Raw genomic sequence first — 26,838 nt, forward strand, 5'->3', positions numbered from 1 at the left:
AGTAGCTACCTGGAGTACTGTGGATCCTGGGGTGGGGGGTGGGGGTGAGGCCTGGAAGAAAGGGGACTGGTATTCCCAGAGGGGGTTTGGGTGCAAAGAGAGAGGCCGGAACAAGGGAGCCAGAGGACTCCTCCTGCAGTGATGTCCAAGTTCCCATAACCTGGAGAAGATGCGGGGGACCTAAGACTGGGTTCTGCCCTGGGCCTCTGGGGCTGGTATCACCTCCAGGGGTCTGGGGTCCAGCCCCCGGGCTGGGGAAGAGCTGCCAGACCCCGGGGCTGGGGAAAGTGAGGGAGCAGAGGGAGCGGGTTCGCGCAGAGGGCCACTCACGGAGGAGAAGTTGTGCGGGCCGCAGAGCTCGCCGCGGTACTTGCAGGAGAGCAGCATGTCCTCGAGCTGGTGGCCCAGGCGGTCCATGAAGGCGGCGCTGATGCCCTCGAAGTGGCGGGGAGGCAGGAAGAGGCGGAAGTCGGCCAGCTTGCGGAACCACTGGCGGCGCGGCTCGTCCCCCCGCAGCAGCTCGCTGACCAGCGGGCGCGCCGTGCGGTTGGGCAGCAGCAGCCCGAGCCAGTGGCCGGCGTAGTAGAGGTCCCCCTTGGAGAGGCGCGGGAAGCGCAGCGGGTTGTTGTTGCACACGGTGACGGCGGGGAAGGGCAGCTGGCGGCTCCACTCGCGGTGCACACGCGTGTGCGACGGGAAGCTGAGCCAGTAGAGCAGGCGGTTCGAGGACCAGGACAGCAGCAAGCCGAGGGACGTGCAGAAGGCCAGCACCCAGAGCGCCCGCCGCTGGAAGGAGCCCCCGGGCGCCGCGCGCCCCGCGCACATGTGCCGCAGCCCGTGCAGTTTAGCGCGGCTCAGCGACGGCCGCCCCCTGCGGGCGCCCCCCGACCCCTGCAGCGCCCGCTCGCGCTCGCCACCCCGGCCGCCCCCGGGCTGCCCGGCCGCCGCCACCGCCGCGGGCGCCGGTTCCTCGCGGGCCATGCGGAAGCGTCCCGGGCCGGTGAGTGCGGCCGCGGGCCGCCCGGCTCCGCCGCTCCGGCTCATTCATTCAGTCCGCGGCTGGCGGCAGCGGCTGCGGCCCCGGCCGGGCGGAGCCGCCATGGAAGTCCGCAGCAGCGGTGGAAGCAGCAGCGGCAGCCGCCGCGCGCAGCCCGCGCCAGGGAAGCGTGCGCCCGAAAGGAGCTCCGGTGGCGCGGCATGCCCGCCCGGCGCCGCCACCGCCGCCTCCGCGGGCGTCCGCCCGGGACCGAGCCCGCCTCGGCCCGCCGCCCCTGGCAGGGCCTTCCCGAGCGCCTCCCAGGCTCTCCTGGCTCCGAGTCCTCCTGAGGATGCCCGACGCCGGCCACTACCTTTGGAGCGGCTCCGCTGGGCGCCGCCTCTCCGGTCCCTGGGTGCTGCACCCGCGTCCCCTTGTTCTGGACCTCGGGGGACCCTGAGCTGAGTCTCTCCAGGCTCCGCCTAACCCCAGCTTTTACGCTGGTCCCGGGAGAGCAGCCACTCAACCACCATGCTTGATTCGGACATCCCCAAGGGCCCCCCGCCGGTGGCCCGCGGTGCTGGGACACGGTGGGGAGAAGGTGCTGGGGGACTAGCGCCCCCAGAGGCGCGCGGCCGCTCCTGGCTGGGAGGGTGGGGTGGGTGTGTACCGCGATGAACGGTCGCCCTGCTGGCCCTCTTTCCCTTTCCTCCGGGACCCTCCTAACTGCTCCTCCGGCTGCTCTCGGTGGAGACCTGCTACGGCTCCCCCGAGTCCTGCGCCGCCGGCGTCCTGCGTTGCAATGTGACCGCCCTCGCCCGGGGCTGGGGGCGTCTCAGGGTCCCGCCGGAGGCTGCCGGCCGACGGGCTCCTTCAAGGCTGCTGGCCAGAGGGAAGTGTCGCTTCTCTCCCCCGCACGGCTCTGCGAAGTGCCTCGAATTTCCAGAAAAGCCCGATCTCGCCGTCCCTCGCCTCGTCTTTTTCCTGCTTGGGCGCTCCAGGAGCTGGAGACTGCGGAGCCCCGGCTACTCCTCTCGGGGGTGACCCGGACTCGCTGCTCCGCGCGCCCGGCTCCTCTCGAGACTCTCAGCCCCGCGGTAGCGGCCGCGCCGGCTGCGCTCGCCTCCCGCCTGCCCGGCCCTCCTCGGGGCCCCCGGGCGAACTTGGGCAGCGGCCGCGCGACGCTGGCGCGGCTGGGTTTCCAGCACCTGCTCCTCGGCTCGCCGGCCCGGCGGCTCCGGGCTGGCGGGAGGGGCGGCGGCGGCGAGCGCCGTGCGCTCCCGGAGACGCGGTGCTGACGCGCGCGGCTCCTCCTCGCTGCATTTTAATTCCTGGCCACTGTGGCCGCTGCACACCGAGCGGGAAGTCTCTTGCCAGAGCCGGCCGGGTGGGGGATGCGCTGCACAGATGTGCCGGGTTGTGCGGGGCTGGCGGGAGAGACGTGGAGTAGCAACATTGCGTGTCTGTAGGTCGTGTGTAGATGAGTGTGAGGCCACGTCTCACTGTGTCGGGTGGGCTGTCGAGAACCCGAAGCCGCTGTCTAATGTGGGCCTTTGAGCAAGTGTGTGAGTGGGGTGTCAGGCGCTGAGTGTGGGTAGGATGTGCGCGTGTACGTGTGAACGGGCATCTCGGTGTATCTGGTGGGTTTATTTTTGCAGATGCTGTACTGTGGCTATTTGAGTATGCTTGTTGTGTGTAGGATAGAGGGATGGTGTGTATGCTCTACTCGGGTGGACCGTTTGCATTTAGCGGGTGGTGGGTGCCACGTGTGTTGATGTGTGGGTGGATATCGGCAGCTTCTGGACGTGGTGTGTAGTTGGTGTTTTGCATGTGTGCTGTGTGTAGATGAGTATGTGTGTTGAGCTGCAGGGAGCAGCCCCTGGGTCTCTGGCAGATTGGGCCCAGCAGGGGCAGCCCTGCCTTTTAGGAGCTTCTGGTGTCCCCTCTTAGTCACTTCCCTGGGGAGGTCTGCTGCTAGCCCCTGACCACCAAGCACAGCCTCCCTGGACAGGCAGGAGGGGGAGAGTGACTTCTGTGGACCCGAGACTCCAAGTCTGCCGTTCTCACAGCAGGGTTCCTACAGCTGCTTAGCTGATGATGTCTTTCTTCCCTCCTGGGCAGGTTCAAGGTCTTCCACTAACCCCTGGGCACTTTGGACACTTTCATTCAGCTTTTTAATTAACCAATAAAGTCCTTATTGGATATGTTACAATTTTGCTTCTGTTTTATGTCTTGGTGGGGTTTTTTGGTCCTGAGGCTTGTGGGATCTCAGCTAACCTGTACTCCCTACATTGGAAGGCGAAGTCTTAACCACTGGACTGCCAGGGAAGTCCCTAGCTTTTTAAAATGTTCTGCCTTGGCGTGTCTCATTCACTTGGGGAAGAAGTTCCTGAAGTTGGGTTTTGCTAAAATTCTGCTCTGGATTCGGTTCCTTGAAGACATCTGTTGCTGGCTTTGGGGGAAGATCCCGAATCTACCAGTTTTGTGGGGCCTCTGACAGAGACTCACTTACCAGGGCTTCAGTCTGGTCCCGGCAGTCCTGGGAGGGGGACCACTGTGATACATATCCTGGCCAAGGTGGGGGGAGCTTGTGAGTTCAGTGAAATGACTGATGAAGCAGCCAGACATCCCCCAGTGTCACAGCCCTGGGGCAACACAAAGCCCTGTCCTGTAGAACCTTTGAGACCTTTTATGTTTCTTATTTGTTCAGCTGTTATGGGCTTTTTATTTCTTTTTTTTTTTTCTCCCTTGAAATGTACACATGCAGTTTTCGGTTGCCTGAGCATCTTCTCTGCCATGGCTTCCCCTGTTAATTCTTTAGATGGGTCACCTCTTCACAGAGAGGAAGGGTATCCTGCATGGGCCCCAGGGCTCTTGGCACAGAAATCCAGAGGCAGACACAGGGGTGATCCCAAGTGATCGCAGGCTTTCTTTTTGGCACATGGATGCAGTGTGTTTCTTACACTGCCTGAAATCCCCTCCACCCACTTCTTGACCAATACTTGGACCAGCTCTGTGAAGTTCTGCCCTTTCCTCAAATCCCAGCGGAAACATTGCCTCCTAGGTAACTGGGTTGATAGGCCCATCATAGCCTTTGTGTAGTGCCTTGTCACTGTGTGGGTCCAGGCTTTCCTTCTGGACGTGAGCCCTTTGAGGACAGAGACCACATCTCATTCTCATTTTTTTTTTAATTTTATTTTATTTTTAAACTTTACAATATTGTATTAGTTTTGCCAAATATCGAAATGAATCCGCCACAGGTATACCTGTGTTCTCCATCCTGAACCCTCTTCCCTCCTCCCTCCCCATACCCTCCCTCTGGGTCCTCATTCTCATTTTTGTCTCTCTCTTAGCACAGTGCCCTGGCACCTAGACAAAACACATCAAGATGGGGAAGAGGAGAAGGGAACTAAGATTTCCTGAATATTCCTATATGCCAGGCAACTGAACCAGACACATATTTAATTTCTCATTCCAACCTTGTGGGGGTGGGGGGCGCATGGTATTTTTACCCTCTTTTTACAACTGTTGAAAGGAGTTGAACTCAGCTCTAACTAATTCCAAAGTCTAAGCTTTTCCTTTCCCATCCTGCTGCTTTCAAAAGCATGAAAAAATAATAACCGTATAATAAATGTAGGTCTTCCTAATCACTAGGACATATTCCAAGTGACTTACGTTAAAAACAAGTGTCAGGACTTCCCTGCTGGTCCAGTGGCTAAGACTCCGAGCTCCCAATGTGGGGGATCTGGATTTGATCCCTGGTCAGGAAACGAGATCCCACATGCCCACAAGGAAAGAGTTCACATACTGCCACTAAAGACACCGCCTGCGTGCCACAACTAAGACCTGGCACAGCCAAGTAAATAAAGAGTAAACCAAGCCAGGCTTCCCAGGTGGCGCAGTGGTAAAGCATCTGCCTGCCAATGCAGGAGATGCAAGAGATCTGGGTTTGAGCCCTGGGCTGGGAAGATCCCCTGGAGTAGGGAATGGCAACCCACTCCAGTATTCTTGCCTGAAAAATTCCATGGAGAGAGGAACTTGGTGGGCTACAGTCCATGGGGTTTCAAGGAGTCGGACAGGACTGAGCACCACCACCAAAAGCAAACCCAAAAAATGACAGAAAAAAAAAGCATCATAAACATTCTAAATGTTTAACCCTCAAAATAATCCGATGAGGCACATATGAATACTGCTGTTTTCTTTACTCCAAAGGAGAGGACTCCTGACCACAGAGAGCTTGAGTTACTCACCCTAAGCCACGCAGCTTAAGCAGGAGAGCAGGCTTTCAGTGCAGGCAGCCCGGCTCCAGCCCCTGTGCTCTTAAACCCTGCCCCACGGCATCGGTGCTGTCAGAGCTACGCTGACATGACAGCTCTCGTGAATCAGGCGAGCTCGCTTGGCTGAAAAAACAGATTCACAAGGCAGTTCCTGAACTGCCCCATGTGACCTATCCACCAAGAAGTTCACACTCAGCGTTGTGATTTCCCAATCATAAGCTTTTAAGAAAATTTCCCTTTTCCTGTTTGTCGCTAAAACATCTGTCGCTCCACACCTGGCTTCCTGGCCTTCGGTGTGACCTCTGGGCACCAGCCAGCCCGCATTTCTGGTGGGTGACCACCACTGCCAATGATCAGCTCTTTCTCCCACGAAATGAGTTTGCTGGGAGGGAAGGCCCATTGAAGGCAAAATGATTTTCCATTTTTATAATCCTGTTGTAGGAGCTGACAGTTGTGGGCTTGATCAGGCTTCACTGGAGCCCTTGACATTCCTGCTTATCCCCAATCCCTGCTGCTCAGGGGCATGGTTATTGGAACGCATTATGTTGTTCAGTCACCCAGCTGTGTTCGAATTTTTGTGATCTCGTGGACTGCAGTACTCCAGGCCTCCCAGTCTCTCACCATTTTCTAAGTTTGCATCAGTGATGCCATGTCCATTGCATCGGTGTCCACTATATATCCATTGCATTGGTGATGCCATCCAGGCATTATGTCCATTGCATCGGTGATACCATCCAGGCCTCTCATCCTCTGATGCCCTCTTCTCCTTCTGCCCTCAATCTTTCCCAGCATCAGGGACTTTTCCAATGAGTCAGCTGTTCAGATCAGGTGTGCTCCAGTATTTTGGAATGTACCATAGGTACCACCTCACCCGGTTCTGCGGAATCCCTGCTACACATCCCATCAGTGACAGTCCACTGGTAACTGATTGTATTCCAAAACATCTGGCAGTGTTTAAAGCTCCCTTTTGTCACATTGGAATCAGTCTCTTTGCAAATGTCTCCTAATTTATCCCTGGGGAGCCACACAAAATAAGTTTGATCTTTCTTTCACATGGGAACCCTTCAAAATACTTTATAAAATTGAAGTACATCAGTGGTGAAAGGGGCGCCAGCAGTCAGCCTTCTAGCCAAATCTTCAAGAAAGTCTTTTCTTCTCCAGATTAAATGCCATCAGCTCCTTCATCTGTTTCTCCTGCATTTTCTGCTCTTGGGATGGAATCTCGGATGTTGATGTCTTTAAAATGGTCCCATACCCATTGGTACGAACCCACCAAGCCCTTTACTTCAGACCTGATCCTTCCAGAACCTGATCTTTCTTCTGATGGTTGTGGGTTCTTTTCTGCCCCCATCACCACCTCTGGGATTAAGTGGAAGTGGTGGGAGGGAAGAGGAAAGCGTGGGCAGTAACAATGTGTTCTTGGTGGCTCTGCTTAAGATGCCAAGTGCATTTTCTTTTAGGACTCCTGGTGATGAGCTAACACTGCTTCTCCTCCTAGAGTTCATTGCTATTACGGGGCAGGTGGGCTTCTGTGGGTCTATCTGTGAACCTAAACAGCTCGCCTTTTCGTCCTTCTTTCTCTTTGTTTTTCTTTTTCTGACCCTGTACTGCCCTGGGGTCCCTATCGCTCTGCCTCTCTCTCTCCTCCCTTCTCTTTTTTCCTTTTCCTTCGTTTCTTCTCTTCCCAACCTCTGCTTAAGGCCTTGAGGTTCCCTCTGATTCTTAGCTCATGTAACTGGTGACCTCTGGGCTCAATGAGGTAGCTACAGTGCCACAAGATCTCAGCCAGTGTCGAGTGGTCATGATTGGGGCTCCAGAGCTGCTAGAAAGGGCGAGCAGAACGTCACCAGGGTTTTGATCACTGGGCACCTCATTTCCCCATCCTTCCCAGCCTCCCTCCATGGGGCTGGCACTGGAGTTGCTGTTCCATCTCACTTTGCACATGCTTCAGCCTCTCCACTGCTTCCCCCACTCACTCTATGGCTTTCTTATATTATACTTGGCCCTGCCTAGTACTTTCTTCTTCCAGGCTCTTTCTTAGATTTCTCTGAATTTTTTTTTTTTTTTGGCAGTTTTTGGTCATCCTCATTTTACTGGAGTTCAAGCTCTCAGCTTCTCATTTTTCACCAGCACTAAATCCCAGGGCTCAGAGGGCAAACAAGGGCACATAGCCAGCAGAAGAAAGATGGGGACTGGAAGGACCAGGTCCAGCGTAGAGGGCTGGCAAGTTCATGCTCTGCTGAACCACTGTGCTCCAGGGTGAAAGCAAATCCTGAAAGATGGGAGGATGTAATGTAACCTAATGTCTAATTGAACCCCTTCACTCTGGAGGGTGGGGGCAGCAGGATGAAGCAGAGGTCCAGAGAGGGGAATGGCTTGTATAAATCACACAGATGGATGCTGAGAAACACACGACCAGACCCAGATTCCAGCTTCTGGTTTATTCTCTGCTCACCCTATGTAATGGGCTTCCCTGGTAGCTCAGCTGGTAAAGAATCCTTCTGCAAGGCAGGAGACTGGGGTTCAATTCCCAGGTCAGGAAGATACCCTGGAGAAAGGATAGGCTACCCACGGCAGTATACTTGGGCTTCCCTGGTGGCTCAGATAGTAAAGAATTTGCCTGCAATGCGGGAGACCTGGATTAGATTCCTGGGTTGGGAAGAACTCCTGGAGGAGGGGATGGCAACCCATTCCAATATTCCCTCCAGGAGAATCTCCATGCACAGAGGTGCCTGGTGAGCTACAGTCCATGGGTTGCAAAGAGTCAGAATAAATTTTCAACAATCCATTTTGAAACCAGAAAAGTATTCACATGGTCAAAAAGGACAAAAGAGTAAAAAGTTTAGTAAAACAGTCTCTCTACCCCTCACCTTCATAGCCACCCATCTTTCCTCCCTGAAGGCCACTAATGCTATCAATTTGTTGTATAATTTATTAGTGATACTTATGAATATACATATGTGTGCATAATCACCATATGTCTCCCTTTCCTCACACAAATGGTTGCATTCTGTGAATACCATTTACTAGAGTAATTGTATTCTATGTTCTTCACAGCTTTTTCTTCTCTGTGTTTGCAGTTATTTTATGGTTGCCTTCCTTTGGCATCTCATTCCAACTTCTGTTATTTTCCTCAACTTCTCATTTCACGTTGTCCTGCTCTTCCATCCAAAAATGAGAGTGGGTCCTATGGCAAGGTGGTACACAGAGCTTGCTGTTGTATTATCAGATTTTCTGTTGACTCTTTGTTAGACATGCTGACGGATGAAAGCCCTCGTGTGGATAATCTCAAACAGCAGGCAGTGCAAAAATATGTCCATTTGGTGCTGAACAGTATTAGATGATGCATTTGCAAGGGATTTAATTTTACAGTCATATTTTCTTTAAACTAATTATAACACACACAAAGGCAAAATTGAGTGTCCTGAGCACACAGCTCCAGTTGGTTTGGGAAAGTGGTCCAAACAAGCATTGGTAGGTAGAGAAAGCCAGTTTTGGCTTCAGAAATTTCTGTGACTAATATAGAGAGCAGGTAAGACACACCCTTGAGAGAAACAGAGGGTGTCACAGCCAAAAGCGATCTTAGTGAGCATGCGGTTACTCTTAGAAGAGGAAATCAATAAACAAAGTTTAGTGACTTGTCCTGGTCACTGGGAAGTTGATCTTATGATGGTGATGATGGTAGTGATGTAGGGTGATGGTGATGATGGTGGTTGTTGATGGTGATGGTGATGACGGCGGCGATGATGTTGAATGATGGTGTTGATGATGATGGTGATGATGGTGTTGATGATGATGGTGATGATGGTGGTGGGTGATGGTGATGGTGATGATGGTGGTGATGATGATGGTGATGGTGATGACAGCGGCGATGATGTTGAATGATGGTGTTGATGATGATTGTGATGATGGTGTTGATGATGATGGTGATGATGGTGGTGGGTGATGGTGATGGTGATGATGGTGGTGATGATGATGGTGATGGTGATGACAGCGGCGATGATGTTGAATGATGGTGTTGATGATGATGGTGATGATGATGGTGTTGATGATGATGGTGATGATGGTGGTGGGTGATGGTGATGGTGATGATGGTGGTGATGATGATGGTGATGGTGATGATGGCGGCGATGATGTTGAATGATGGTGTTGATGATGGTGATGATGATGGTGGTGATGATGGTGATGATGGTGATGGTGATGATGGTGATGGTGATGATGGTGTTGATGGTGATGGTGATGGTGATGATGGTGTTGATGATGATGGTGATGATGGTGGTGGGTGATGATGATGGTGATGATGGTGGTGGGTGATGGTGATGGTGATGATGGTGTTGATGATGATGGTGATGATGGTGGTGGGTGATGGTGATGGTGATGATGTTGGATGATGGTGATGATGATGGTGATGATGGTGGTGGGTGATGGTGATGGTGATGATGTTGGTGGTGATGATGGTGGCGATGGTGTTGAATGATGGTGTTGGTGATGATGGTGATGATGGTGGTGGGTGATGGTGATGATGGTGATGGTGATGATGGTGATGGTGATGATGGTGGTGATGATGGTGGTGGGTGATGGTGATGATGTTGGATGATGGCGATGATGGTGGTGATGATGGTGGTGGTTGATGGTGATGGTGATGATGGTGATGGTGATGATGGTGATGATGGTGGTGGGTGATGGTGATGATGGTGATGATGGTGGTGGGTGGTGGTGATAATGGTGATGGTGATGATGGTGATGATGGTGGTGGGTGATGGTGATGATGTTGGATGATGGCGATGATGGTGGTGATTATGGTGGTGTTGATGGTGATGATGTTGTGGTGATGATGGTGGTAGTGGTGATTGTGATGGTGGTGATAATGGTGATGCTGATGCTGATATTTGATAGTGAGAACTAATTAAGTGTCAGGCACTGTGCTTGATGAACATGCATGAGCTCATTTAACCCTCACAGTAACCTTATGAGGTATGTGTCACCATCGTAGCTCTTTTGCACAGGAGGAAACTGAGGCAGATTGGATAAGTAACTTGTCCAGTCAGTGCCTGTTTTGGCTCTGAAGTACAGGGCTGAATTAGGTGAAATTATGACCGTAGTGGATATTGACTGAGCACCTAGCATGTGTCAGACACTGTCCCAGGCGTGGGAAATGCAGCATCTACTAAGACGTAATCTCTGTCTTAGCTTGCGGTCTAGTGGGGGGTGTGGGTCAGAAAATACATACTTGTATTAAAGTATGATAAATGCTATGCCAGAGTGTGTGGAGAGGGCTCCTCTCCCTTGGTCTGAGAGCAATCATCATACACTAAATTCGGTTTCCAACTGAATTTCCCCATGCATTTTCATTTTCTCACCCAACTCATGGAGAACTGTTTGACTCTGTCTACAGGGATCCACGTTGGAGCCAGGATCTGAGACCAGAGGCAGCACCAGCAGAAGTCCATGTGGAGGAGCCCTGACCCATGACATCCACGTGCCCACATTCACATCCTCCTCCTGATTTGGGCTTTTGTGTCCTTGGTGGTGTCCTGTTGACCTGTGACATTTACTTTCTGAAGCCAGATCACATCAATAATGAATCTATCTCTTCCTCCCCATCACCTTCCCTATTCTGGGTTTAGGCTTGAATAACTGGGTGTTGGTTGTAACTCTGACCATAAAGTTAGCAGAGCAATGGAGCTTTGCACCCTTTTCTACCTAATTTCTTCTCCCATACACATAACAAAACTCATTAAAACAGTTAAGCATAATAACCGTCTCTAGTATAGTTACCATCCACTCATGGTACGAAAAGGCAGGCACTTAAAATCGGATTTAATGACAGATAAAACCCGAGGTACAATTAGGCATTTTATTTCTCAATTCCTTGGCTGTCCCCTTCTCAGCCATGACTTAGTAGTACCCTGGCTCTCACCTCCCCTTCGGGGAGCACTCACTAACCAGCCCTGAATCTGTCTTGCAGACAGACCCTCTGCAGTGACTCAGAGATTTCAGGCTGGGTTGATTTGTTAAAAGCCTCCTTCCCGGCTGCCCTCCCTCGAGCCACTGCTTTTCTCTGGCTCTGCCACCAGCAGTTTGTTTACTTCCTTCCCCTTATAAATGACCCAGGCCAAACCACTACCTCGGGTTTCTCTCCTCCTGGTTTATCTTGCCTGTCCACCCACAGGAGGGGCAGAATGGGAGGGGTTTTGTACATTTTTTTCCAGTGGTACAGACCTCTGTGATTATCCAAATGGAAGACAGGGCACAGAAGGGCAAGGCAGGAAAGGCAGGATAAGAAAAGGAAAGGGGAAGGGAGGAGATGATGGGGAGGGAGAGGAGAGAAAGATAACACGGCATCTGCTGGGTGCCTATCACATACTATTACGGACACCACGTAATGTTTTTTATTTTTTTGGCTGCATCATGCTGCTTGTGGGATCTTGGTTTCCCAACCAGGGATCGAATACAGGCCCTCAGCAGTGAAAGCACTAAGTCTTAAGCACTGAACTTCCAGGACATTCCCCCATGTGATGTTCTTTCATGACAATTCACGATAATATTTTACAGATGGAGACATAGAAATTTTATCCTTCTAATCCTATTCCCTCTGTTGCTGGTTTAAGCACAGCTCAAACCATAATCACCCAATGCAACCACTCACTGAGCTGGATGTCAAGCACTGAGTTAAGCCTCATCTTCTAGATATAGAAAATGGGGCTCAGAGACAGGAAGTTACCTGCTTAGGGTCACACAGAGTAAGTCGCATAGCAGCCGAGCCAGGATTCCAACCCAGGTCTGACTCCAACGTGTTGTTAATTATTAGAAAGGCAGGAAATTGGGAGTTAAAAGAGAGAATAGATAATGTGGGTGGCAGCATAATTTAGAGTTTTGCAAAAGCCCTCAGGGAGATGGAGGAAGTGAAAACAGAAGCCAGGTTCTCACTATCGGCAGTGCATATGGGGCTCTTTTTTCCCCAGTTTCAGTACTATGCATCATGGGCAGAGCTAAAAAGTATAGGAGCTCAGAGGCAAGGAAGAGGTTTAGGGGGCGTCCCCAGTGGCTCAGTGGTAAAGAATACACCTGCCAATGCAGTAGACACGTGTTCGATTCCTGGTCCAGGAAGATCCCACATGCTGCGAAGCAACTAAGCAGGCGCTCCACAACTACTGAGCCTGCGCTAGAGGCCGGGAGCCGCAACTGCTGAGCCTGCGCTAGAGGCCGGGAGCCGCAACTGCTGAGCCTGCGCTAGGGGCCGGGACCCGCAGCTGCTGAGCTCTGGCGCTGCAATTACAGAAGCCCACGCACCCTAGAGCCCATGCTCCACAACAAAAGAAGCTACCGAGTCCCCGAGCGCCACAACTAGAGAAAGCCAGTGCAGCAAGGAAGACCCAGCACAGCCCAAAATAGGTATATAAATAAATACAATTATAAAAAAAAAAAAGAAAGAGGTTTAGGGAAGTCCGCATGTGTACAAGTGCTATAGGCTGAGCCAAGTAAGTTGAAGAAAGCCCCACAAAATATTTCCTCTCTCAACATCCAAATGATGAAACATCACGGGGCTGCAAGGTGGGAAGCCATCTTTACAAACCACAGACTTTCAGCCTACTGTCTCCCTCCCTCCTCTCCTCTCCTCCAGACCTCAGCTTTGCTTTCTTCTTTTAATCAATACTTCTCTAGCCCAACAGTGCTTAAGTTTACTCATTCAATAATTCGCAGCAGCCTACAGTACTAACACACGTTAGATTCAAAACAGCCTTCTGAAAGCCCCCGGAGTTATAAAGGCAAGTTCATAAGCTCAATGTGCAATAAGAGCAGGAAACAGTTCGCACCCTTTGACTTGGAAATCCCACGCCCTAGAAGCTTCCCCAAGGAAATAACCCCCAAAGTACAAAGGTATTTGCAATGAGGGCTTTTCATGCTAGAAAAAAAAAAAAAAAAAAAAAAAAAAAACAGTTCACATGCCCAGCACTAGGCAAACAGCTAAGCTAATGATGATGACAATATGTTCATGGAAAAATGATGTCATTTTTAAAGAAAAGACTAGGACAAGGATGCCGGTGTGTTAAGTTAGAGATGAAATAGCAACAGGTAAAAAGATCTGAGCATGAAGGGTACATGCACCATCCAGGGAAACACCTTTGTACCTGAACAATAGTCAGGGGAGAATTAGGAGAGACAGTGTTTATTAATAAACAGGGTTTTTTGAATTCTTTGATTTCAGAGAAACAAATGAAACATAAGCAAGCTCACCAAAGCCAAGCTTGGAAACAAGGGATGCTGTAAGAAGAAGAATTTCTATCTCTATGCAGTGGGATCTTTGGATCACGAGCCACTGGACCTGGTCCTCTTAGCTAATCTCACCAACCTTCCCACTGTGGCACTGCCCATGTGCCAATGGAAGCGAGCCATAGGTGCTGCCCTGATGTGGCTGGAGCCATCACCCTGAGCCCTGCCCAGTCCCGTGTGTTCCTCCTGATTCCTGGGTACCCTTCCCCTGCATGACAGGATCCCTGCCTCATGCTCAATCCCTTTTGAACAAAACCCCAGCAATAGCTCATACGATAGATGCTAAGTGTCCAAATAATAGCTCATAATAAAAGCTGACATGGAGGTGAACTGTCCCCAATATGGGAGAGGTATTTGATGACGATCACACTGAGTTGTTGCTTTCCTTGTGTCCTTTCTGCTGGCTGGGTCTCTGAGAACTGTCTCTGATCATGGACACAGAATCTGTACCAAAGAGGAAATGACTTCTGAAACAAGGCCATTTTATGAATGTTTAAAATGTCTGGAACATTAAAGGAATCATATTTCAAAAAACAGAACAAAACAAAAACCATACTCTGCCTAGAGACCTTACTCTGACTTGTGATTAAACTCATGGCTGGCTGACTTGGTTCGGTGCACTTGACCCTGCCTGGACCTTGACAGTATGAAGGGTCTGAGCCCTTTCTCCAACTGCATCATGCTTCTATCTTTAACTGTGGTTGAAATTCTCCTGGTCTTGGCATCCGTAATATTCTTCATTCCAGTTTAGAGGCAGTTCAAAGAGATAAGGAACAGTTTGAGCAGTCACAATGCATGGCTCCGAACTAATAATAATGATAAAAGTAGCCTTAATTAATTGAGGATAGTAATGTGGCAGGCATAGAGCTAGGGACTTTGCATGCATTATTGCATTTAACCTCCAAGTAACCCTAGTGAACATGTTATTCTTTCTCTTTGTGCCAAAGAGGAACCTGAGGCTGAGAGAGATCAAGTGGATTATTTAAGGTCAAATTCGGGTTTTGCTGATGTTAAATTCTCCTCCTAACCCCTATTACATGATACAACCTTCCAGGCACTATCGCATAGTTTGAGCATGAGTGAACCTTTGATTTCAGGGAGCCTACTTTTACTTTATGCACAGTCTTGAAAACTTGCTTGTTTTTTAGGCTCTCAGGAGAACAAAAATTGTATACATCATAAAAAGAGACAAGTAGATTCAAGATTCAAGTACCCTTATATTCAGAGTGTATAGCCAAAGTTGGACTGCAAAGGAGAAGACAAAACTATAAAAATGGGGACTAAAAGGACTGAAAAAGAGATGCCACTTAATGTTGGGTAACCTCCATATGTTTCTAATCACCCTGAGTCTTTTAGACCCAAAATAAGAGTTGGAATTTACAATGATGGTCTTGAGTTGCCAAGATCACATTTTATTGTGCATAATTTGCATAAGAATATATGAAAGAATGGGATCTTTTTCAGAAGGAGTTTTGGACAAATGGTTCCATTAAAAAAAAAAAAGTTGTGGTGCTCAAAAGAATAAATAAATCCTTAACTCTTGGAAATGTTGGCTGTGCAGAAAAACAACTTATTGCTTTGGAAGAGAGAGTCTAAATGACAAAGGTCCATTTCTTTCTTTGGTCCATTGTTGCGGCCATCACCTTGAACAAGTTTCCCTGCTGTCATTTTGGTTGATGGCCAAACCATCATTTGGTACATAGCTTAACATTTCCAATTGATTACGATGCTGTCAGTTGGGTTATGTTGTGGGTGTTTAGTTGTTCTATAAAAGGGAGTTTTGTGGTATTTAAGTGTTTCTTTTCTGTTTCTTAAACTAAAAATAATGACAGACCAATTTTTACCTCATTTTTTTTTCTCTCCCTGCAGGAAGAAACAATAAAGGAAAGATGGGATTCTATTTGAGAAAACAGTTCTCCTGGTCATGTCTCCATCAGAAACATTTTAGGGTTCTGTTCTGTAGGACTTCGAAGTCTTATGCAAATGGTGATGGAATTCTGACTTAAAGATAGGTGTCAGAAATCAGAATGTTTCATCTAATGGAGCTCATTTATTAGTTTTCTGAAGACGAACTTCCCTTGGAGGATTTTGTGTACCAGTGTGTGTATGAGTGTGTGTATGTGTGTATGCATGTGTATGTGTCTGCATGTGCATGCGTGTGTTTGTGTGTTGCCCTTTTACATGTTCACACTAATTGACAAAAAGGAATGTGAAATGTCTGTGTAGCTTTGTGATGTGTTGACAATACATCATTTTAAATTTGGAACTGGACTTTTAGACAGGGGAAGAGAGATTTCATTCATGAATTCTGCATCCCTTTTTCACCTAGAAATCTTGGAATTATCCTCAACTAAGTCCTTACTTTGGAGGAGGAAATGGCAACCCACTCCAGTATTCTTGCCTGGAGAATCCCATGGACAGAGGAGCCTGGTAGGCTACAGTCCACAAGGTCGCAAAGAGTCGGGCACGACTGAGTGACTTCACTTCACTTTCACTTTCAAGTCCTTACTTAGCTGGGCTTCTGAGGTGCTGCAATGATAAAGAATCTGCTTGCCAATGCAGGAGATGCAAGAGACGTGCATTCTATCCCCCAGTCGGGAAGATCCCCTGGAGTGGGAAGTGGCAACCTGCTCCAGTATTTTTACCTGGAGAACCCCATGGACAGAGGAGTCTGGTAGGCTATAGTCCATGAGGTCATAAAGAATCAAACATGACTGAGGCACTGAGTAGGCACACAAGTTTTTACTATGACTCCCCCCACCACCCCCAACATTCCATTCATCATTAAAGGCTGTCCATTCTGTCCCTAAACTATTCTCAAGCCCCTGGGCTGTGTTCCTTTCTCATGGCTGCTAACTCGGTTCAAGCCCTCTGGTCTACAGCTCACAGCCTACCCTGTTATTATAGCTCTTAACGGGCCCCTTGTCTTGATTTCCTCCCTCGCTGATCCCTTCCTGACCCTATCATTCTGATTATGTCATTCTTCTGTTTGAAACTCTTCAATGGCTCCCCAAGGCTTATAACAGTGCTTCACAGCCTGTGTGTTGTGTCACATGATGGGTTGAAGGAAGTGTGGATATTGACTCTCACAGCTCTGGGGGCAACAGAGCAGGCTTGGGGCAGCAGGAGCCCCAGGGGCTCCTCAGGACTATAGCCTTTGCTCCAGTATGCTGTAGAGATATCACTGATTTTCTTCTTGAAAAAATTCCAGAAAGTTCTGGAAAAGCCTAGACTCTAAACCCCTTTTCACCCAGCTCCACTTATTCCACCAGCCTCTCCTGCTACATCCTACCCCACAAACCTTTTATCCCGGCTACCTAAGCTTCTTGCTTTTCCATCTTCAATCCATCCCACATTTTTGCAACTTTCTGACTTTGAAGTTGCCATCTTCCCTTTTCTTCTTGGTGAAACTGCTACTTTTTAAAGATTTATTTATTGATTTTTGGCTGTGCTGAATGTTCATTGGTTGGCATGGGCTTTCTCTAGTTGTGGTGTGTGAAGGCTACTCTTCGTTGGGGTGTGTGGATTTCTCATTGCAGTGCCTTCTCTTGTTGCAGCACACAGGCTCAACAGTTGTGGCTTACGGGCTTAGTTGCTTCAGGCATGTGGGATCTTCCCAGACCAGGGGATTTAATCCACGTGCCCTGCATTGGCAGGCGGATTCTTATCCACTGTACTACCAGTGAAGTCCTGAATACAAGCCAGCTAGGGGAAATTTGAAAAGTTATTTAAACTCTCCGAGTCTTAATTTTCTCATTTGAAAAATGGAGATAATAATATCTGCCTTGCACTGTTAACCTAAAGATTAAATAAAATAACATATGTAAAGCATTTAGTACCAAGCTTGGCATGTAGGAAGCACTCGGGTAAATATTTGTTGAATAATAAAGGGTAGTGGCTCTCATTAGCTGTCAGACTTTGCCAATGTACTCATCCCATAATTATGCAAGGGTTGTTAACTCCTCTTTTAAGATTTTCCTATTCATGTCAGCGCAGTAGATTCTACTCTGCTAGGGTGTCAGCTCCATGAAGGAAGGAATCTTGAGTTTATCCACTGGTGCATCTCATGCACACTCAACTGGACCTGGCATGTCATAGACCTTAGTAATCATTGTTGATTGCTTGCTTTCTTCATTTGGCTCCTGGGAAGGTCAAATGGGATTATGCATGTGAAATACTTTGAAAGTATACACATCTTGCAAATACCTTACAAGTCTAGAAATTGCCCTTTCAGGGACACTTTTAGTCTCAAGGCTGATGATCAGGCTGAGCTGCCAGCATACAAACAGGCTTGTAGACCCATGTTCCGTGGCATGGCACGTCAGTTCTAGGGCAGTCTGAGGCCCACACAAAACATTGGCATTTTAATTTGTTGGACAGAGTTAACCAAGGCAGGCATTCTATTTGTGTCATTATCTTCTGAAATAGATGCTTGAACATAAAAGTCATTTATGGATCTGTCGGCTTCAGCTCTTATGCTTCTAGTAGCGATGCAATTCTAGCTGTTTTGTCTGCTGAATTTCAGATACCCTTGTTCTCTAGAGCAGGATGTGGCCACCCTTACCAAGGAAGAGGAAGTCATCCTGGGAAGGGCAGGTGAGGGAGACTCGGGGTAGACTTCACGTCAAGTGAGAATGGGAAGCTTCTTAGCGATCAGCTGGTCCTGTCTCCTTGGTCCAATTCATAGAACGAAATTGATGCCCAGACAGAGTCAAGGACTTGTCCCAGGCCACACAGCCAGTGCTGGTATCCCCCTTCAATATTTTTTTCCTTTTACTTTGTACAGTGTCTATAACAGAGAGAGGAGGAGGCATTCCAGGCACTGGAAATAACACTAGTAGAAAAACATTGAGTCTGTGGAAGGGCTCCATTCATATGGATTTGGTAGCTCAGGTCTGAACAGAGGCTGAGAAGTGAAAATTCTCTGTATGTGATAGTGAATGAACATAGATAAGGTACAAAGACCAGATTGGGGTGTGCGTGTATGTATGTGTGTGTATACTTTATTATTAGCTTATAAAGGGATTTTATTTTTCATTTGCAGGAAATTTGGGTAGCTAAATAATATGAAGCTTCTAGAAAATTAGTTTCTCAACAGGTAGTGGCATGGATTGGGGGTGGGAAGAAAAGAAGGCAGGGACACAATTACACTCTTCTCCCCTTAAATGAATGAGGGTCTGGGCACAGTGGTAACAGTGGAACAGGAGGAAATATTTCCCTAGAAAAGAATCATTAAGGGCTCTGTGTGAGAGAGACAGAGAAGGAAGGAGCATCATGAGATACCTCAATGAAGAAGTGGTAACAATTACTCAGATGCCAAGGTGATGAAGTGCAGGTCAGGCAAGTAACAAGGCTGATGACAAACATCTCTGAAAATGCAAAAAAAAAAAAAAAAAAAAAAGAAACCCCCAAAAACAAAAAACAGAATTTTATTTAAATGAACAAACTTTAGCTTTTTTTAAAAAAGTCATGCCGCATTCAGAACTTCCCTGCAGTGGAGACTCAGAGTCCTAAATACTGGACCACCAGGGAAGTCCTTTTATTTATTTTTTCAAACTTTAGCTTTAATAATAGGAGTTTCTGGCCTGGAATACAGAACCAAACTAATTAGGGAAGGAATGACTCAGTGGCTTTCAGTTTATTATTTAAGAAATCTCTAAATTTATGTGTTTTTTTATCACAATCAGATGATGTTTACCCAACCTTTGATTTTATTATTTATTTTTAGGCCTCACTGCACAGCATGTAGGATCTTAGTTCCTTGACCAGGGATAGAACTCATGCCCCCCTGCATTGAGAGTGTGGAGTTTTAACCACTGGATCTCTGGAGAAGTCCTTGTTGTTGCTGTCGTTTAGTCACAAGTCATGTCTGGCTCTTTTCAACACCATGGACTGTGGTCCACCAGTCTCCTCTGTCCATGGGATTTCCTAGGCAAGAAAACTGGACTGGGTTGCCATTTCCTTCTCCAAGGGATCTTCCTGACCCAGGGGTCAAACCCACATGTCCTGCATTGGCAGGCGGATTCTTTAGTGCTGAGCCACCAGGGAAGCCCAGGGAAGTCCTCACCCAACTTAACAACCATGAACAGGTCCTTTAAACCACCACGTCTACCTCTTCCCCCTTCTCCAGGGGGAGACAGTCCTTTCCTGACCTTCCAGGCCCAAGACAGTGGGCTGGTTTTGTCCTGCTCACAGGACTGCCTGCTCTCTGATCCCTGCTCTTTCTTCTGTACCTTGTATCGCTTCATCTGGACATGACATTGGAATTTCTTCCTATTCTGATTTCCAAGCCCCTGCTGAGTTGCCTTATTTAAACCCCTTGTTGCCTGGAGCTGGTCTTGCCAGCCTCATGATCATAAAGCAAAACCCAGTTATGGAGCCTGGCCCAGTAGTGGCCTACTGTAGGCACTGGATGATGTTATGTTGTTGCTGACTGAGTGAATGAATGAATGAAAGATGAAGGGCACAAGGAAGGGAGGGAGGAAGATGGGAGAAATAAAAGGAACACTTTTATTCCACTGATAGATTTAATGTCTATGACACCAAAACACTTGGTTGAGTTGGTTTAATTCTGGGAAAAGGCAGGACCACCTACATATCAACAACATTTCGAATCATCTACGTAATTTAGGTAAAGAGCTATATTATCGGTGAAAAAAAAAGATTGAATAAATAGTTTCAGTGAATGGTCAACCCTTTCAGTGACAACTATCCAAGTTCTTTGTTAAATAGACATTCTCTGAGCTGACTGGATATAGAGGAGTTTGGAGGACTTCCCCCAGTGGTCCAGTGGCTAAGCTTCCATGCTCCCAATGCAGGGGGCCCCGCTTCTATCCCTGGTCAAGAAACTAGATACTGCATGCTGCAACTAAGATTTCACATGCTGCAATCAAGATTGAAGATCCTGCATGCTGCAACTAAGACCTGGCACAGCCAAATAAATAAATAAATATAAAAATATAAGTAGAGAAGCTTGACACCGAAGTAGCCACCAACCATTTGGAAAGGACCCCACTGATTGGGAGCTGATGGCTTCTCACCATGTTGCAACCAGGGATAAAGTGGTGACTCACCACTTGATTGAATCGCTTCTCTATAGACACCGTCTCTCAGGCCTACAGCCACATCCCAGATCTTTGCTCTGTTTTCTTCTCTGCCACCGCCCCTTCTTCCTCCATTTCCTCCCCTCCTCTGCTCAGATATTGACTTTTGAAACTCCTGGCTCCATTCAAGAGATTGTCTGCAGACCTTTTACCTCCATCAACCACTTCAAAATGACAGTAAGAGAAGAAAAAGAAATGCTTTCAAAGACAAAGAGGAGACATGGGCGAATTCGATATTTCAATCCATTTTTGAAAAAGGCAGGACGTAAATGGCAGGACAGAGGAGCTGTGAGCGGCAATGATGGCAGAGAGGGAGTCCCTCAAGAAGTGAGCTGAGCTGGTCCATCCACCAGAATCCTTGCACTTGGGTGCCTCTTAGGCTGCCTGAACTTAGTGGTGTTCCAAACTGAATTCGTCATCTTCCTGCCTTCCCCTCCTCTACCCTTCCCACCACTGTGGCCACCTCCACTGCCCCCCTTCCTCCCCTCCTCCCCTCAGCACACCCTCTCCTCCTGTGGTCCTTATCCCAAAGGATGCCACCACTGACCACACAAACCGAAGCACAACCCTTCATGTCCGTCTCTCAAAACCCATTACACCATGACACAAACCATTTCACGGTGTCAATACATGCTCCCATATCTATTTTCCCATCAGATCATAAGATTTTAGAGACCATTTCATTCTTGACAGTAATCTCAAAGTGGAGCACATGCTTGGCACATCCGAGGCATTAGATAAAAATTTTGTAAAGGATCTCTCTCTCTGGAGGATGATTTTTAAACATAGAAAAACACCACTCTCTCTTCCCACCCTATGGAGTCAAGCAGGATATGCCTTCATCAGCCAAAAGTTTTCAAAATCGAGTCACAGAATAATATTACTGCAGACTTAAGCTATCCTATGAGAGTAGATTGTATTACTCTAATATTATCTCTGTGTTATTGTAACCCCACTGCTTGATGCTTGTCTGTTGAAGCTTGAGTGTTGTGATGCCTATGACCTCTCTTAACCCCTTTGATGTCCATTTGCATGCCCTGTCTGTGGTACTAAGAGATGACATTAATGCTCAGAGAGGTGGTATTGGGATGATGGTGGTATTGGGTTGGCCAAAAAGTTCATCTGGGTTTCTCCTTAAGATGTTACAGAAAGCCTGAATGACCTTTTGGGCCAACACACTACTTGGGAGTCAAGAGCTCTGGGTTCACGTCCCATATCTGCCTTTGACTCCTCCTGTGACCTTAGGAAGTCACAGGGACTCGTCTCTGGATGTAAGTCTTTCATCTTTTTTTATTTATTAAATTTTTGTTGTTGTTGTTGATTAACAATGTTGTGATAGTTTCAGCTGAACAGTGAAGGGATTCAGTCGTATTTAGCCATGGATCCCTTCTCCCCCAAACTCCCGTCCCATCCAGACTGCCACATAACATTGAGCAGAGTTCCCTGTGCTCTACAATAGGTCCTTGCTGGTTATCCATTATCAATATAGCACTGTGTCCACATCCATCCCAAGCTCCCTAACTGTCCCTTCCCCCTGGCAACTAGGTCTTTCATCTTTAAGATGACATAGTTGAACTAGATAACTTCTAGAACCGTGTTTCTCTAAGACCTGTACCCACCTGAGCTGATGATTAATCTCAGACCGGAGCAGACCCAGTCCCATCCTTGGAGCGACCCCACATGCCAGCATTGCCACCTCAGTTCAGGTGGCCAGTGTCCAGCCACAAGGACAGAGCTCAGGGACTGCGGTGCTGATCTGAGGGAACAACTCGCACTTTCATCCTCAGGCTCAGAACCTGTGTTAAAAACACCTCTGAAGAAGTTGGACCCTGGCTGCGTGTGGGTTTGATCCTTCCTTTGTATCTTCTGCTGTTCTCTCCTTTTGTGTTTTTCTGGAAGGAGAAAATTACTCACATAGAGTCCAAGAGACAGTCTTCTCTTGGAACACACACCTGCTGATTCCAGTGCTGTTTGCTATACACGAGATTGCTTGGGGGCTGGGAGGAAAACTTTCCTTATCCTTTTATATATCAAAAAGAAAGGCTGCATTTCTTTGGTTTTAGCATTACTAATCTGGTTCAAGGGCTGGAGCTTTCTGGGGAAAAAAAATCACAAAGCCCGATTTTCCAGCCTCTGGTTAAAGAGGCAGAGAGGTAAACAAAGACCTACCGAAGCCCCCTGTGGGTTCCAAAGGCTTGGGGAAGCGAGCTCCGATGCTCACCCTCTCTGCATGCCTCTGGCTCCACCGTAGACTGGGGATGGAGAGCAAAAGGGAGGCAGCACTTCTGTAGCTGGATATCTGCTGTGTGTGCAAGGTGTCGCCTGGCTGCTTTGCATCTCATCTGGTCTTTTAATTTTCTTTTTCATTGTGCTGAGTCTTTGTTGCTGCCTGCAAACTTTCTCTAGTTGCTGTAAGAGGGGGCTACTCTTTGTTGAGGTGCATGGACCTCTCATTGTGGTGGCTTCTCTTGTTGCAAAGCACAGGCTCTAGAGCGCGGGCTCTGTAGCTGTGGCACCTGGGCTTAGTTGCTCCCGGGGCATGTGGGATCTTCCCTGACTAGGGATTGAACCTGCGTCCCCTTCACTGACAAGTGGATTCTTAACCGCTGGACTGCCAGAAAAGTCCTCATCTGATCTAAACCACCCTTCTAGGTCTCTAGGGCTTCCAAGTTGGCGCTAGTGGTTATAAAAACAAAACAAAACAAAAAACTTGCCTGCCAATGTAGGACACAGAAGAGATGAGGGTTCAATCCCTGCATTGGGAAGATCCCCTGGAAAAGGAAATGGCAACCCATTCCAGTATTCTTGCCTGGAAAATTCCATGGACAGAGGAGCCTGGCAGGCTACAGTTTGTGGGTTTGGAAAGAGTTGGACGTGACTGGAGCGACTTAGTGCACATACACTCTAGGTCTCTAAAGAGGAGAAGCCTAATTCATAGATATAAGAACTGACACTTAGAGAGCTGAAATAACTTGCTCAAGTTTCCACGTTAAACCTGGGATTTGAATCGAGGTCTGTTTGACTCCAAAGACTGTGCTCTTTAGAACTAACACCCAAAAAAGATGTCCTTTTCATTATAGGGGACTGGAATGCAAAAGTAGGAAGTCAAGAAACACCTGGAGTAACAGGCAAATTTGGCCTTGGAATACAGAATGAAGCAGGGCAAAGACTAATAGACTTTTGCCAAGAAAATGCACTGGTCATAACAAACACCCTCTTCCAACAACACAAGAGAAGACTCTATACATGGACATCACCAGATGGTCAACACTGAAATCAGATTGATTATATTCTTTGCAGCCAAAGATGGAGAAGCTCTATAGAAGTCAGCAAAAACAAGACCAGGAGCTGACTGTGGCTCAGACCATGAACTCCTTATTGCCAAATTCAGACTAAAATTGAAGAAAGTAGGGAAAACCACTAGACCATTCAGGTGTGACCTAAATCAAATCCCTTATGATTATACAGTGGAAGTGAGAAATAGATTTAAGGGCCTAGATCTGATAGATAGAGTGCCTGATAAACTATGGAATGAGGTTCGTGACATTGTACAGGAGACAGGGATCAAGACAATCCCCATGGAAAAGAAATGCAAAAAAGCAAAATGGCTGTCTGGGGAGGCCTTACAAATAGCGGTGAAAAGAAGAGAAGCGAAAAGCAAGGGAGAAAAGGAAAGATATAAACATCTGAATGCAGAGTTCCAAAGAATAGCAAGAAGAGATAAGAAAGCCTTCTTCAGCGATCAATGCAAAGAAATAGAGGAAAACAACAGAATGGGAAAGACTAGGGATCTCTTCAAGAAAATCAGAGATACTAAAGGAACATTTCATACAAAGATGGGCTCGATAAAGGACAGAAATGGTATGGACCTAACAGAAGCAGAAGATATTAAGAAGAGATGGCAAGAATACACAGAAGAACTGTACAAAAAAGATCTTCACAACCCAGATAATCACAATGGTGTGATCACTGACCTAGAGCCAGACATCCTGGAATGTGAAGTCAAGTGGGCCTTAGAAAGCATCACTACAAACAAAGCTAGTGGAGGTGATGGAATTCCAGTTGAGCTATTCCAAATCCTGAAAGATGATGCTGTGAAAGTGCTGCACTCAATATGCCAGCAAATTTGGAAAACTCAACAGTGGCCACAGGACTGGAAAAGGTCAGTTTTCATTCCAATCCCAAAGAAAGGCAATGCCAAAGAATACTCAAACTACCGCACAATTGCACTCATCTCACACGCTAGTAAAGTAATGCTCAAAATTCTCCAAGCCAGGCTTCAGCAATATGTGAACCGTGAACTTCCAGATGTTCAAGCTGGTTTTAGAAAAGGCAGAGGAACCAGAGATCAAATTGCCAACATCCGCTGGATCATGGAAAAAGCAAGAGAGTTCCAGAAAAGCATCTATTTCTGCTTTATTGACTATGCCAAAGCCTTTGACTGTGTGGATCACAATAAACTGTGGAAAATTCTGAAAGAAATGGGAATACCAGACCACCTGATCTGCCTCTTGAGAAATTTGTATGCAGGTCAGGAAGCAACAGTTAGAACTGGACATGGAACAACAGACTGGTTCCATACTGTCACCCTGTTTATTTAACTTATATGCAGAGTACATAATGAGAAACACTGGACTGGAAGAAACACAAGCTAGAATCAAGATTGCTGGGAGAAATATCAAAAACCTCAGATATGCAGATGACACCACCCTTATGGCAGAAAGTGAAGAGGAACTAAAAAGCTTCTTGATGAAAGTTAAAGTGGAGAGCGAAAAAGTTGGCTTAAAGCTCAACATTCAGAAAACGAAGATCATGGCATCCGGTCCCATCACTTCATGGGAAATAGATGGAGAAACAGTGGAAACAGTGACAGACTTTATTTTTCTGGGCTCCAAAATCACTGCAGATGGTGACTGCAGCCATGAAATTAAAAGACACTTACTCCTTGGAAGGAAAGTTATGACCAACCTAGATAGCATATTCAAAAGCAGAGACATTACTTTGCCAACAAAGGTCCATCTAGTCAAGGCTATGGTTTTTCCTGTGGTCATGTATGGATATGAGAGTTGGACTGTGAAGAAGGCTGAGTGCCAAAGAATTGATGCTTTTGAACTGTTGTGTTGGAGGAGACGCTTGAGTCCCTTGGACTGCAAGGAGATCCAACCAGTCCATTCTGAAGGAGATCAGCCCTGAGAGTTCTTTGAAAGGAATGATGCTAAAGCTGAAACTCCACTACTTTGGCCACCTCATGCGAAGAGTTGACTCATTGGAAAAGATTCTGATGCTGGGAGGGATTGGGGGTAGGAGGAAAAGGGGACGACAGAGGATGAGACCGCTGGATGGCATCACTGACTTGATGGACATCAATCTCAGTGAACTCCGGGAGTTGGTGATGGACAGGGAGGCCTGGCTTGCTGTGATTCATGGGGTCGCAAAGAGTCGGACACAACTGAGCGACTGATCTGATCTGATCTGATACTCCCCCATGCTGGTTGTTCCTGGCAATTGTTTTGGGGTTGGGGGGATGTGTTTGCAGGGAGGAGATGGCAACAATCAGGATGGGGGTCTGCAGGGGAACCAGTCTCTGAGCTTACATTTATTTCATAGGCAGGAAACTGCTGAATCATCATATATTTGTTTGCCCTGCTACATGTAGAGGAGATGGAGAGAGAATATGGGGAGCTCAATTCTATCAGAACTCTGAGATGCAAGTAGAAGCAGGAGGGTAGATAGCCCAGAGACCAGGAGGGGAGCTGGAGGGTTTTGTTTGAACTCAGAGACAAGACACTCCCCACCATAAGCTAATCTCTAGGCTTCCCCCTCTTTATCCTATTTCTTACTGTATAGGCTTTCTTTGGAAAATCATCTACTTTCTTGATTTCAACTCACAGATGAACTGATGACTTCCAAACAAAGATTTCTGCCAAATCTTGCTTCTGAGTAAATGTGACTCCTTTCGCCAACTCTGTGGCAAGTTCCCCAGCCACCTGAAATTCAGCATGACCCACACTGACCTCCTCATCCTTTTCTCCTAAACACTTTCCTGTTAAGCTTCTCACCTCAGCAAATGGTGCTGCCATCACCCAGTTGCCTGGGTCAGAAACCCAGGTGTCATCCTGGACTTCTTCCTCTGTCTATCCCCAAGCCTTGCTGATCCAAACTCCAATATCTCTCAACTCTACCTACCTGTCTCACACTGTCTCCATTC

The 26,838-nt window shown here is 47.7% G+C and overlaps 1 protein-coding gene across 2 annotated transcripts in view; it reads right to left on the bottom strand.

Moving 5' to 3' along the window:
• The window catches only part of ASIC2 (acid sensing ion channel subunit 2), a 1,251,793-nt gene that overhangs the window by 293,060 nt on the left and 931,895 nt on the right, over positions 1 to 26,838 (bottom strand). Inside the window, exon 1 of one of the 2 annotated variants that reach the window (XM_006059463.4) lies at positions 331 to 1,070. The exons of the other annotated variant lie outside the window; for it this stretch is intronic. Within the exon in view, the coding sequence (XP_006059525.2) occupies positions 331 to 1,044 (714 nt within the window). The 5' untranslated portion in view covers positions 1,045 to 1,070. Of the gene's footprint in view, positions 1 to 330; positions 1,071 to 26,838 lie in introns of those variants that run through there. 2 annotated transcript variants of the gene reach the window in all.

This window comes from Bubalus bubalis, chromosome 3 (assembly GCF_019923935.1).
Source record: "Bubalus bubalis isolate 160015118507 breed Murrah chromosome 3, NDDB_SH_1, whole genome shotgun sequence".
Classification (NCBI taxonomy): Eukaryota; Metazoa; Chordata; class Mammalia; order Artiodactyla; family Bovidae; genus Bubalus; species Bubalus bubalis.